Genomic DNA, 14,183 nt, shown 5'->3' with positions numbered 1-14,183 from the left:
ATCCAAAATCATGTATCTTCAGTAAAACTTGGAAACAAACACACAAAAAAAACATGAAAACTCAAAACTATATTTAAGTGCAACCAAAATAAGTGAGATCAACAAAACCTATATGGGCAATTGCAAACAGTGCTCAGAATCAGACTGTGGAAGAGCCTAACATTGACAGAACTCAAAATCTAGCAGTGAATATTCATCTCCATAAAGAGATAGCCTCATCCTAAATGTTAACCACTATGAGCAACTCTGAGCCCTCAGAAGTAGCAACAAACCAGGGACAAGGTTATCTGGAAAAAATTACTCCTTTTCAAAATTATAGATGCATAAATTTTTGAATTGGAAATCCCTCTTCAATGAATTTAGCCTTGTGTGTGTGTGTGCGCATATATATATATATATAACAGTATGTGTCCAACATTATTCACTTCAACATTAATAATGGCAAAAAATTGGATATGATTTGTATCTCTATAATAGGGGACTATTCAATAAAGGATGGTATATCCACAGATTGAAATACTATACAATTATAAAGAAAATATGCGGGGAATTCACTTTTAACCATGTTATAGTAATTTTATCAAACTAATCCTCTTTCTGAGAACAACCATAAAGGCTAGTTGAAAAAACGAACTAAAGAAATCAAAAACCAAGTACAGCAGCTGGGTATCAAGAGGTCAAAATCCTAGAGAAAGGGAAATACAATGGGAACAGCTCCATATTCACTTCTACTTTGTACCTTATGGGGGATTTGACAAGTCACATCATGAGGAATAAGAATAATGATGTATGACTATATACCCACTAGAAGTTAAAATGAATAAATCTGGCAATAGCAAATGTTAGGAAGAATTTGGGAATCCTGTACTGTTGTTGGAGTGCAAATTGTTACAAGCAGTTAGAAAATTGTTTAGATTATCCACTGAAGATGAATATTTGCATAATCTATAAGCCAATAATAATTCACCTCTGAGATATAAGATCTTTACTCTCCCATGCACACATATATGCAGTATAAAAAATGAACAAGAATGTTTATAGTAGTGCTTTTTAAAGAAAAAAACTGGAGATAGTCCAAATATCTACCTCAAGAGAATATATAAATATTCACTACATACATTAACACTGTAAAACAATAAAAAAGAATAAACTTCTATATGCAACAAAATGAATATGTCTCACCTGTGTAGCCTTAATTATACAGAATAGATATTGGACACGAAAATATGTAATTTATTATTTCATTCATATGAAGGTCAAAGCAGTCAAAACAATTATTTGGTAATAGAAGTCAGAGTAGTGGTTACCCAAGAGATATTGACTGGGTAAGACATGAATGAGATTTCTGGAGTGCTGTTAATGTTCTATATCTTGACCTAGGTGATGGTTTCATAGATGCATCTAGCTCTCCACTTGAGATGTGTCCATGAGATATATCTGTCTATCTATGTTTATTAATAGGGAAGCTGTGTATGTCCTTGAAGAAAGAAATAATCCAGGATACATTGTTAAGTGAAGAAAGGAAGGCACAAGATGATGTTTATGATAGGCTGTGTTTGTGTAGGAAAGTAACAAAACAAGAATATACATATTTGTTTTCATTTGAATTTGCATGGGATGGATACATAAGAATCTGTAAATGTGATTAGCTGTAGGAAGTAGAGAAGTGGATGGGGAACTGAGGCAACAAAGATGGGATGAGATGACACTTTCCATGTGTACCTTTAACACCATTTTGACTTTGAACAAGGTTAATATATTCCCAATTTAAAAAATATTTTTTCATACATACATGTTCAAAGATGGAAACAGTTGAATTATTTATTTGCTACATCTGTTCCTCAAAATTGCTCAAATTCAGAGTTGTCTTTTCTTTTCTGTAAAATATTGCCTTCTTTGTAATGAATGCACCCTTCCATTCAGATCATCCCAACACTGTCCCTAATGGCATTAAATATATACAAATTTGTCATTGAGTTCTGAACATGAGAGAGAGAGATGCTTCTTCCCTAAGCAAAAACATACACTAAATGTTTTGAGATACAACACTTAGTATTTATTTTGACACTGCCTAACTGACATTGCTGAAACACTTTCATACCTTCTAATGAATGTTCAATTCCATGGCCACGTTTCCAGTGGGGTTCATGAGTCACTTAGAATTCCATCTCAGATTTCTGTTCAGAGTACCACTTTTCCATAGACATCTTACAAGCGCTCTGTGCTCTGATTCAGTCATTTGAAGGATATTTTGCTGTCATTGATTTATAGCAACTCCACAAAAATGATGCAAGGAAGTGGAATTTTTCTAAAACAAAATTATTTTTGCCAGTGGCAATGTTTCCATTTTTTGTGGTTGGTTCATGCGGGTCTTTGATTTGCGGCTTTGGCTTATGCCACTTAGCAACATTCGGTCTTCAGTTTCGGTTATGTCCATCTGAACCATTTAATAACAAAACTGGAAGGGAACTTGAAAGGTCTTAACAATACTATCCCTTTACATGGGGCTTCCTCATAACTTTCCTCACCAAAGATGAATGTCCTTGTGCCACATGGACTTTTATTTTTATTTAGAGATGAAGAATTGAGGAACAGAGAAGATAAATAACCAATTAGAATCTGACCTCAGGTTTGAGGGCCACTAGTCCACTGAACTCTGCCTCAGCACTTTTATTCTGAAAACACATCTGGCTGGCAACTCTGAAGTATACTCCTGTTGTATGAAGTATAGTATGAAGTATACTCCTATTAAGTGTTTTAAGGGCAATTTGGATGTGGTAGGGAAAAAAAGTAAAATAGCACTACTGACTTGATGCAAGCAGTTAGTTCTTGCTGAAAGTTTACCACAGAGCATGGATGTGGGAATTGATAATCTTGCAAGGTGCATGTGACCAGGAGCTGAACGTTACTGTGTAGGAAACCAAGAATTTTCTTCTTTGCTATTATTATTTGTTAACATGCACTTCTTACTAAAATTTGTATGGCTTAAATATTAATAAGCACTAATTCACTTCATTATTTATTCTGAGCTTCCCTTTAGAGTATAGATGTGTTTTGGAAAGCATATGTTTTTATTTTAACTCACATCTTTGAATGAGTCATGATATATTTAAAGAGAGTTGTTTTTTGTTTTCTTTTTATTTGGGGTAAATATTTGGGGTCTTAGAGTGACTTAAAACATTTTTGCAGTTAAATAATATGGGGAAATGAAGCTATTTATTTTTGTACACAAGAGAAAACATCTACAGGAATGTCTAAATATTTTATGGGCATACAGGATTAACAGGGGAAAAGGGGGCACCTGGGTGGCTAAGTTGGTTAAGCGTCTGCCTTCGGCTCAGGTCATGATCCTGGAGTCCCGGGATGGAGTCCCACATCGGGCTCCCTGCTCAGCAGGGAGTCTGCTTCTCTCTCTGACCCTCTTCCCTCTCATGCTTTCTATCTCTCATTCTCTCTCTCTCAAATAAATAAATAAAACCTTTAAACTAAACAAAACAAAACAAACAAACAAACAAAAAACAAGGGGAAAAGGTACAGGGTAGAAGTAATATAAGCCTGAAAGGAGTGGAACAGTGCTGTCAGGAGGCCAGTTTCTGGAAAGCTATGCTGAGTTTCCATGCTTTAATGAATTTGCAAATTACAGAGGGAAGCTTATAATGGTGGAGACATCACCTGGCGTCATGCAGAGTAAAGAATATGCAGTGGATGAGAAAACAGAACCCTTGAGTTTGGGGTTTAGTTCTGCTACTACTAGCAGTGTGACTCTGGCATGTCACCTAACCTCTCTGAGATCCCTTTTCTGTATCTCTAAAGCAAGTGAATGTGAATCACTTTTACGGTCCTTTTCAGCTCTTCTATAGGAAAAAGCAAGTTTTTCCATTTAGGGTTACATATCTGACACTGATTATAATCCAAAAACTGGATTTTGAGATCCTGGATAAACTAAGTTTTGTAACAACACACTGAAGATGTAGTTAAGGGCATTTAGGAGCTAGCAGACCAAGGTTCTAGACCAGGCTTTGAAGCAGTCAGTGACTTTGAGCAAATTTATGCATTTCTCTAGGGATTAGGTTTATTTTCTCCATGTGCCAGGTGAGCTAGATGGTCCCTGAGTTTTCTGTCAGCAATAACACTCATTATTCTCTTTGCTTTCTTCCAGTAAAATAACTCAAGGAAATACAGTTTCAGTTTCCAAAAATTTCTATGAGGAGTTTTTACAGGGATTTACCAGAATGAATCAATATACAGGGGCTTTCCATGGAAATTATTCTGAAAAAGACCTGTCCCTTTTGAATGAAGATTTATCAGACTTTATGAAAACTGAACATAAATAAAAACCTTAGGTAGTTACTATTTTTCTATAGGCCATCATCTATTAAGAGGAAGTGAAGTTTGAGGAAGAGCAGATGGTTGGGATGTGTAGCTCATACTAATTGGACAAAATGGAGGACTAAAACAATTTTTAAATGCTTACATATTTATGATCAATATGACATGAACTGTGAGTGCCCTATTAAAGACAAAAACTTTTAAACCAACCATTTATCTTTTCTCTTTAAAATGTAAAGCACAAACTTGCAAGGACTAGAAATACTTTGTTCGATGGAATCATTCAAACAGATGAGAGTTAATTCATGTTTTTCAAGTGCTATCACCATTGTAACTTTAAGCAGATAAACCTTAACATCATTATTAATGTTGTTTACATCTTAATTGGTTTGTTTAAATTCGGTTACAATAAATTGTCATTTTTTACTTTTTATGAAGTAGTTTTTATAATGACAGCGAAGAAACAATGATATAATGTAGAAAAGCACTCAGAGGAAAAATTAGTGCCACATCCAAAAGTATTATTTCAGAAATTTATTTTGACATCATTTGTGTATTAAGATATATTGTCATTGTCCACAGTACATCTGTGAGGTATCAGGTTGTTTGTCTTGATCCCTATTTCACACATAGGGAAACAAGCGTAGTACATTTAGGAAGTTTTCTAAGGGCACACGTTGTGTCAGGACAGTACTCAGAATAGAATTTATTTCTGATATTTTTCTTACACAGTCCAATGCCTAACATGGTGCCCTAGAAAACGTAAGTACTCAATAAATATCCATTGAATGAAAGGATGGATAAACCATTCTATGAGATCTAAACAACTGTCGTATTTGCCCTTCTTCATTAAATTGGACAAGCTGTAGGAGCAGTTGAGCAATAAACTTTATCCACTGTCCTACCCACAAGTTTCCATTGCTACATGAAGGGGCTTTGCAAGATGATACCATCTGGTCAGTCCTGAAGTCAGATACTCCAGGTCCCCCAAAAGAGTGTCATTAATCTTGGTTCATTATAACATTGGCTTTTGTAGTGTGAGTTAGCAGACACTAGCATGTGCCTGAGACTAACTCTTTTCACCAAGTCACTGAAAATCCATTATTGATACTGAATGTGTTCTTGATGCCCTAGCCTAATGATATTTTAGTAAAACAGTGTTCTAAATTGGACTTAAAGAATTTAGATAGTTGCAGTCCTTGAAAATAAATCACTTGGCTAGTATTGGCTCTGGTTACCCTACCAGAGGGTAATTAGAATTCCAGAAAAGATAACTTATTTCCTGAGTTAATTTGTCATAGGTTGAGTTGCAACTGTAAACATGATAAAGGTCACATTGGCATAACTTTTAACATTGATAGAAAAATGTGGTAAAGAACATAAGTGTTCATATCACCGGTAGACAAAAAGATGACAAAACCAAAATAGTCATTCCCAGTGATGCATCATCAAATAAGTTAAAGATTGTCATTCATTTCATTGGCACTGATAACCACTTACCTAAAAAACAAGTAAGACATCTCATGAAGCACTTATGGTTAAAATGCATTTCTTTAATTTTGATGACATTCATTTATATATATATATGTATATATATATTTGTTAAAATGTATTTCTTTAATTTTGAGGACATTCATTTATATATTTATTTATATATATATGTATTTTTTTGAGAAAGAAAACCTATTTAACTGCACAGAAAGATCCTATTAAAGTGAAATTAGATACTTTTGCATCTGTCACCCAAATTTAGTGACTGATCTAAAATTTCACCCAGGTGACATTTTCATGAGGGCATAGTCTGGAGAAATCTGAAAATACTACATCTCATTTGCGTTTATTTTAAACAAATGATTCACCAGACCTGCCTAATTGGATGGTATATTTCCACTGGAGTGAATGTCCTAATTGTAATTCAATACAAATCTTAGAGATAAGATTTATCAGACATTTCTACTCCATCTTATCATGTCCAAAGTTCAGAGATATTTTGAATTCTATCTAAAAGAGCATCACAAGGAACTTACAGCACTCTTTGGTGCAACTATTACCCATTCTTAAATCATTACCACAACTGAAATAGAAAGATACATAAATAAAGTTAAACTATTAAACATCAACTTAGTGGGCAGATTGCGTTTAGAGATCTACACGATAAAGAGTAGCTTTTGTATAAGCTCCTTACTCTTTAAACTGAAAGCATAGTCTGTGTTGTCATTTAGAAATATACCTAACTGAAATCGGAATTCCATTTTATAATTGTGTCAATTATGTTTAAAAGACCATTATTAAGTAAACTAAATTAACCTGTGAGCAACCCTACAGTGAGTAGAAATAGAAAAATATAAGCATCCACGCCTAGCAACAAACACAAATAACAGATTCTTGAGTGCCAGATCTTTCAACATGTTTGCTTATCATTCAATCCCCTTGCTCACACTTTCTCTCTAGACCAGGCAGAAGAGTAAAACATCTTCAGAGAAATTCCCCAGATTCATGATTTCAATCGCCTATGCCACTGCAGACAAACAGAAGATTCTATTTTCAAAGTCTTAAAGCACTTGTAAGGACCCTGCGTGTGTGTCTATTGTCCTTGTTGCTTCTGTCCTGGAGAACTTGGCTGGTCAGTGCTCTCTCCAGGACGGTGTGCAGGAGTGACAGGAAACTGAAATCCATAGCCATTGTATCCATCCAAGTAGACGCACTGGAAGAAACTGATGGGGCCTATGGAATAGAGCATGAAAACTTGTTAAAACAAGCAGAACACAAGTAGGAAAAAGGTGAAACAGACAGATAGTACAATGTAGGTGGACAGTTACATAGCCTTGACAATAACAAGAAAGTCAATAAACCTCATTGTGTCTTGGATTCCTCGCGTGTAAAATCAAAACAATAGCAAAAGCTTCCTAGAAATGTTGTGGAAATTAAATCAGTAAATATATGTGAAGCACTTGAAATCTTTCCTGGCACATAATAAGCCCTTCATAAATGATAATAAAAATGATCTGGCATAGAAAGTCAAAGTACTTACATTATAGGAAGCTATTGATGTGCACTGCACTCAGAAAAACTGTTAGATAGTAACAGATTTTAAAGCATGAGCTTATCGATATGCAAAGTAACTGATTTTTTTTCTTTCAGTGTTTTAATAAAACCACAGAGAGTCTTGTGGTTCCTAGAGTCTTGAGGTTTTCCACTTGCCCTTACTCTGGAGGCAAGTGCTCTCCTGAGATGGCAGAGTTACATTCCGATTATGCTTCCAGGTAGCAGCTCTGCCCTCAGAGCAGCAACAACACAGAAAAGGTGTTAAAGACAAGCAAGGCAGTGTAGTGCAGTGGGTGTGAGCTTGAGCTGCCAACGTTCCCCGTCCTCCCAGGTAGCAGCTTTGTTAAGAGATGGTGACTTTAGCTTCTCCAAACAATCATGGGCACCTACTGACTCTTCAGTGTTTTCCATTTTATTTATTTGCTTCTGTTAACGAACCACTTTTTGCCTATGGCCAGGAAAGAGAATGACCGTTGAAGTGACTGCTACGTGGAATATGGTGAAGCTGGCCAAATTCATACGAGCCTAAAGGCTTATGAAGTGGAATAAAGTAAAGGTTGGGTAGAAAGCAGCTGAAGGAAGCAACAAGGGATTATTTTGGTTTCATCTCCTTGGGTGTCAGCTGACTTGAATCACTCGTTTTCAGTGATGAAAGTAGTTTGGAGAAATCTTGAATTTAGTTCTTTCCTCTCTACTTCATCTCAACCAGAATTCTTTTTTTTTTTTTTCATTTTTTATTGTTATGTTAATCACCATACATTACATCATTAGTTTTTGATGTAGTGTTCCATGATTCATTGTTTGTGCATAAAACCCAGTGCTCCACGCAGAACGTGCCCTCTTTAATACCCATTACCAGGCTAGCCCATCCCCCCACCCCCCCCAGAACCCTCAGTTTGTTTTTCAGAGTCCAACATCCAGAATTATTATTACTATTACTATTATTATTTAGTTCTAGCTTCAGAGAGAAGCAGTAACACAACCTGCCCCCACCCCCGAAGTTGACCGCTTGGGGATTTGATGGGCTACTGACAGAATGGCAACAAAGCTGGGCTGCATCAAGAGGAATGGTAGCACCAGTGCTAATAGCGGAAGAGTCCAGCAGAGAGAGGCTAACTTCCAGCTGAACCTAGCAGACATGGGCACAGTTCTGACACATCTACTTAATTGATGTTGATAGGCTGTTAAGGAAAATATCATTATAGTTGCAAATCTTAGAGCTTATATAAAAGACTCAGGAATATCAGACTATAGAACTACCTTATAGTAGGGTGAAAATAGGAAGTATTGTTTTTCTACAGTAACTCTCCCAATTGAACTTAAATATTTGGTAACTTTTTTACTAAAAATATTGAATTGATTTACTTATAGATTTTTCAATAATTTTGAAAAGTGTTGTTAAGACTGCTTATTTCCCCATATTTCTCACAAGATATTGGTATGAGGAGTTATAAATGACTATCTCTTGCCTGTTGCAATGACCCCAGCATTAAAGCAGACCTTGGAACATAGTAGGCACTTAATATTTGTTCAATGAATCAAGTATTAATGCAGAGTAGGAGGCATTTGCTATTGTAGTGGGCATTTTAGTAATTTCCTACAGAAATACATTAAAAGAAACATTTAGAATCCAGAGAACATTATTGATGTCATTTCCTCAGATAAATGTCTATTCTTTACTTTAAAATCATTATGTGAGGGGTGCCTGGGTGGCTCAGTCGGGTGAGTGTCTGCCTTTGGCTCAGGTCACGATCTCAGGGTCCTGGGATCCAGCCCGTGTAGGACTCCCTGCTCAGCGGGGAGCCTGTTTCTCCCTCTCCCTCTGCCCTTACCCCCCACCCCTCGTGTTCTCTCTTTCTCTCTCTCTCAAAAAAATAAATAAAATGTAAAAAAATTAAAAAAAATAAAACAAAATCATTATGTGAAACAAACTTCTGTCATAACTATTTCAAACATTGCTTCCTTTAGTCTGTCCAGCAATGACGTTAATGCAAATGTGAATGCAAAATGTATTGCTTTACCATTTGAAGAAAAATGTATAATTTGGAAGTACCAGAATAATGAGAATCTTGGATATTGAATTTTGTAACTGCACATGAATGTTGATTGCATTCTAAAATCAACAATCCCAAAGATTGAATATTAAGAGCCTGCCATATATCTGGAAAAACCAAAAAGGACTTTCAATCTTAGAAGTGAGTTTCTACGCAATTGAATCGCTGAATCCTATTTCTACATTTTTTTTCTTTTTGGTATAAAAAAGTTTAGCATATCACTTCAGCTGTCTTATTACAAAGCAGACAGTAACATACATTTAAGCACAAGTTCAGTTAGAGTGCTCAGGATCACAGCTGTGTAAAACGTTTTGCAAAACTGCCACTTCAGTCCGTACTTTGTAATTCTTCCAAACATGTGCCTCTTGCATGACACAAAGAGGGATGAAATTCTTTTTGAAATATAAATGACCTACTTTAATGTTATTCTTCATGTCTGTGCTAAACATATTTTTTTTCTAATACTGGCCTTCTTAAGAGTCTTGAAGTGTCAATTTATAGCTACTACCTCTAATAGAGAATGATTCCATAGTTTTAATGTAATTATAAACTTACTTTTTTGCCTCTTTGTGGAAGACACATCTTCAGCTTCTTCTAGTGGATACAAAAATATGAAGGTAAATAATGTGTACATTCCCAGCTATCACACACATACGTAGGGACCTGAAAATGTCTAAACAGATCCACAATATGAAAGAAACAGGAGTTAATGCCCTCCTTATAATATACACTAGGTTCTTATTTAGATTCTGCTCAATCTCTCACTATAATGTTTTATAGGTAAGAACCAGGGGCAGAAGAGGAGACAGTGGAAGAAAAGAATGTGGTGTTTGACCGGCAATTGTTCAAATAGGAAAATGGGTCCTGATGTGTTGGATGTTAGTGGAGTAGAGCTAGTTGACACACATTTCTTTCTTAGAAAGGTCATTGATGTTCAGAGTTATAATATGGTAAGAGTGAGCTGGCTAAATGATGAATAGTTCAGTCAAAATCATTCTAAAGTTTTGAGGAACTTAACTTTTTAGTGATCACTCTGGCCAAGAAAGAATATCAATAGACGGGTGTCCTGTATCCTTCTTTTTCTCATCTGGCTCAAGGACTTCTCTGCTGCAGTGATACACACCATGTAGATATGCTGGATAAATTGAAGCTATCTATTTGGACCCCTTTCTCTAAGTTAGAAGTTCTTCACTGGTGTCCATATTTAGGCTTTGGGGGGTGGTTTTTTGTAAAACCCTGAAATGTTAGGAAGATGTGAGTGTGTGTGTTTCATTGAAAGTTAGGTTTTAGATTTCATCAAGTTCTAAACGTGTTCAAGGACCTTTCTTCTCAAACTGTGATCCACATACCAAGAGTTTCACTATTACTTGGAGGCTGATATAAAGGTAGTTCTTAGGCTCCAACCCAAATTTATTCCATTCTAAGAAGATTGTCAGAAGATTTATATATAATATAGTTTGAGAATCTCAGCAATGGTCTAGAAGTCGAAAACATATTAAGAGTTGTTGTTTTAATAATTCAAGTTGAAAAAAATCTGAAAATTCAGTATTCAAAAACATATCTTAGGACAAGTGTAAATCATTTAATAAAACTCAGGTGTCCATTCCCTTATGTCTTTCCTCAAAGCACTATTTTCTACACTGTTAGTTAATTCTGGGCACTGCTTATATTTTCATGGCAAGAACAACTCTTAGGTGAACTCTATTATGTACAGGAAAGTAGAATAGAAAATATTTATTACATAACAAGCCAAACTAGAGGGCCAGGAAACCCTTCAGGGAAAACACACACACACACACACACACACACACACACACACACACACACATCAAATTAGTTGAAACCTTTACAATACAGATAAAGAAATTTAGTCCTGAAAAGACTTGCTCAAGATTATTCATCTGGTTGTGGTACATTTTTCTGAGGTTTGTCTTTGCTTCCTCTCTCCCTCCCTTCCTTCCTCTGTCATTACAGCTAGTATAGGCAAATAATTTCAAATTTTCTTAATAAAAATACGTCGCGTGCCTGGTTGGCTCCGTCAGTTAAGTGTCTACCTTTGGGTCAGGTCATGATCTCAGGGTCCTGGGATCCAGCCCCGCATGGGAGGGGGTCCCTGCTCAGAGGGAAATCTGCTTCTCACCCCCACCCTGGTCATGCACGTGTGCACTCTCCCTCAATAAATAAAATCTTTAAAAAAATACGTCATTTCACCTTTGAACACTTATGTGGTCCTCTTCCTGTCAAATAACATCCCCACAATTCTTGGTTAATTGATAATTTTGAAGTATTGTTCTTATAAGCAAATTGGACAAGAAATACATCTAATAATCACTTTCAGATAAACCAGTGTCCAACTATGTGCAGATATGAATATATATATATATTTTTCCAAATAATGTAAAAAAGCTATTTGTTTAAAAAATAAGGTTACCAACTAAACATTACTTAGGAAAAGCTGAGGACTAGATCAAGAATAGTTTAATAAAACAGACAAAACATTACAGAAAATTCATAAATATAGTGAAGATCATGAGCTCACCTTTAGCTTTCTTTGAAGCTGATACATCTTCCAAATCTTCTCCTAGAGAGTAAAGAAAGGACACATGAATCTATAGTCTATTTTCCAGATTTCCCAAAGAGGAAATTTTATATTTAAAGATTTTTGAGTCACAGGATATCTTACTCTATGAACTCAGCATCTAGTGTCACTATGAACAAAAACTTCAGGACAAACAAGGCAACATCTTTGACGGAGGAAGGTGGGGAGGAAATGGATACCATGGCAGGTTGTGGTCAGCAGGCTGGCAAAGGCTGACTACGGAAAGAAGGGCCAGCAATGACTCCCAAACGTGCCTCTCCTCTCTGATTCCTAAATCTCCTTCCCCAAACCACGAGTGCTTTTGGAATTTAGGAAATTTGAGGTAAATAGCTTCATATCCACAAGCTGAATCCTGAGAAAAATATCCACGCACATATTTTATTAGTGGACTGATTAGATTTTAGTCTTTTGACAATTATATAGGCAATTAAAAGACATTAAAAGTTGAACCAAAGCTCAATACATAAACAATGACTCTTAAGGTACATTATGTGAATTACTTGGTGTTTTGTGTACAGGTACATATGGAATAATGTGGAAGAAATTTTAAGTTAGAGATAATTCTAACACAATACAACTAAATGATCTTTAAATATTCACATCAACCTTTTAGCATTCGTGATGATCTGAAAGAGGGTTGGTTTTCTATCATTTATCCAGATTTTGCATACCAGCTGCTCACTAATAAATAGAAAAGGGGTAAAATAGGTCAGTATGCAAATTTTCTCTAATAAGAAAGAAATGTGACCTTTAGGAAGAGATGTTATTATGTAAAAGAACAAAATGGGAAAAAAAATTATTAGCATTTTCTTGCAGTGAATATTTTTAAACTATTTATTTAAAATTTTATTTTTTTAATTAACAACCTTGGGGGAAAAGTCACATCAGGACTCAGAGGCAAAGACAGAAACCCCAAAATGGCTTTTTTTTGGTTTTGTTTTTCTTGTCAGGCTGGAGCAGAGTTTAAATGCAGGCAAGAGCCACTCCAGCTCTGGCCACGTCTTACTCTCTACATCAGGGTCTCAAGTATGTTGGTTGCAAACTGGCTTCACTTCATTCAAGGACTTAGCTCAGGGCATTCATGACTTCCCCAGTCTGAGCATCCTTTGCTCCTGCCCTTGGCAGTGTCACTTAACTGTGGACTAGAGGATCCACTTGGTCCACAGCAGTGAATTATTAAAATTTCAACCCGATTGGTTTAGAAATATTTCAATATAAGCTTAACTCAATTAAATATTGGATTAAATAACCGTGGTCTTAAACTTCTCAGTTAGCAGCTATGAATAAGAAAAGGTATAAATGGGTACATGATATTTTGAAATACCCCCAACGATATTTTTAAAATGATGCCAGAGTTTTTAGAAGAGTCAAATAATAGTTATATTTTCATTGCGTAGCAAGAATCTGCTAGTTTCTATGGGCGATGTTTATAAAAATAAAATAATGCCAGGTTCTTACACACAAGAAATATAGATTTTATTTTTGTAGGTTATAGCACACTTAAGACTAAGTTACTTATTCTTTGGATCCATTTGTTATCCCTGGAGAAATGAATATGGGTAGAATAAAAACCTTAGCTTCTTCTCTTTTCCAAATTCTGTATTCTCACCCAGCATAAACCAGCTACAAGTGATAAAAGCTGGTAAGAAGTGAGTCACATGTCAATTGCTCAGGCTAACAGGGAAAACCGAGACACAAGAAGGCAAACTGCAAGCCCAGGGCAGTTGCTATAGAGATGCAGTCTCTTTGTACGCAACTTAACAGCAACAGAAATTTACTGAACTAGGAATAATGAATGTACTGAGATTGTCACTGTTCAGAATACAAAAAAGAAACAGCATACTTACAGTTCATTTACTTTTATAACTTGTGCATTGATTAGATGAGTGTGGTTTGGATAAAACACGTATTTGACTCTAAAAAGGTATAGTCATTTCCATAAAAGAAGTATCAACACGTGCGAATGGAATTTTAAGGTGTGACTTGCTTTTTTGGGAGGGATAGTCAGGAAAATATTTTATGAAGGAAGTCTAATTTATTTTTTATTTTTATTATTTTCCCTTGGACGGTTTACCTGAGGAAGTATACTTAAGATGAGATGTGGAAAAAGTCAAGAAATATCAATATATAACAGCCGCATCCAATTTTGGAGTTGA

At 35.6% G+C, this 14,183-nt stretch overlaps 1 protein-coding gene across 1 annotated transcript in view; it reads right to left on the bottom strand.

The window, feature by feature from the left end:
- Positions 1-6,913: 6,913 nt before the first annotated feature.
- TRDN (triadin) overlaps positions 6,914-14,183 on the bottom strand; it is a 327,015-nt gene continuing 319,745 nt past the window's right edge. Inside the window, exons 39-41 of the mRNA XM_088023743.1 lie at positions 11,968-12,009; positions 9,984-10,022; positions 6,914-7,053 (exon numbers count right to left, since the gene is read on the bottom strand). Coding sequence (XP_087879869.1) covers positions 6,914-7,053; positions 9,984-10,022; positions 11,968-12,009 — 221 coding nt within the window. The remainder of the gene's footprint in view (positions 7,054-9,983; positions 10,023-11,967; positions 12,010-14,183) is intronic.

This window comes from Eumetopias jubatus, unplaced genomic scaffold (assembly GCF_037043125.1).
Source record: "Eumetopias jubatus isolate StellerSeaLion01/CBP00866 unplaced genomic scaffold, mEumJub1_p1.0 scaffold_6, whole genome shotgun sequence".
NCBI lineage: Eukaryota > Metazoa > Chordata > Mammalia > Carnivora > Otariidae > Eumetopias > Eumetopias jubatus.
The sequence above is the reverse complement of the archived record's forward strand: the minus strand, read 5'-3'. Positions and strand labels throughout refer to the sequence as shown.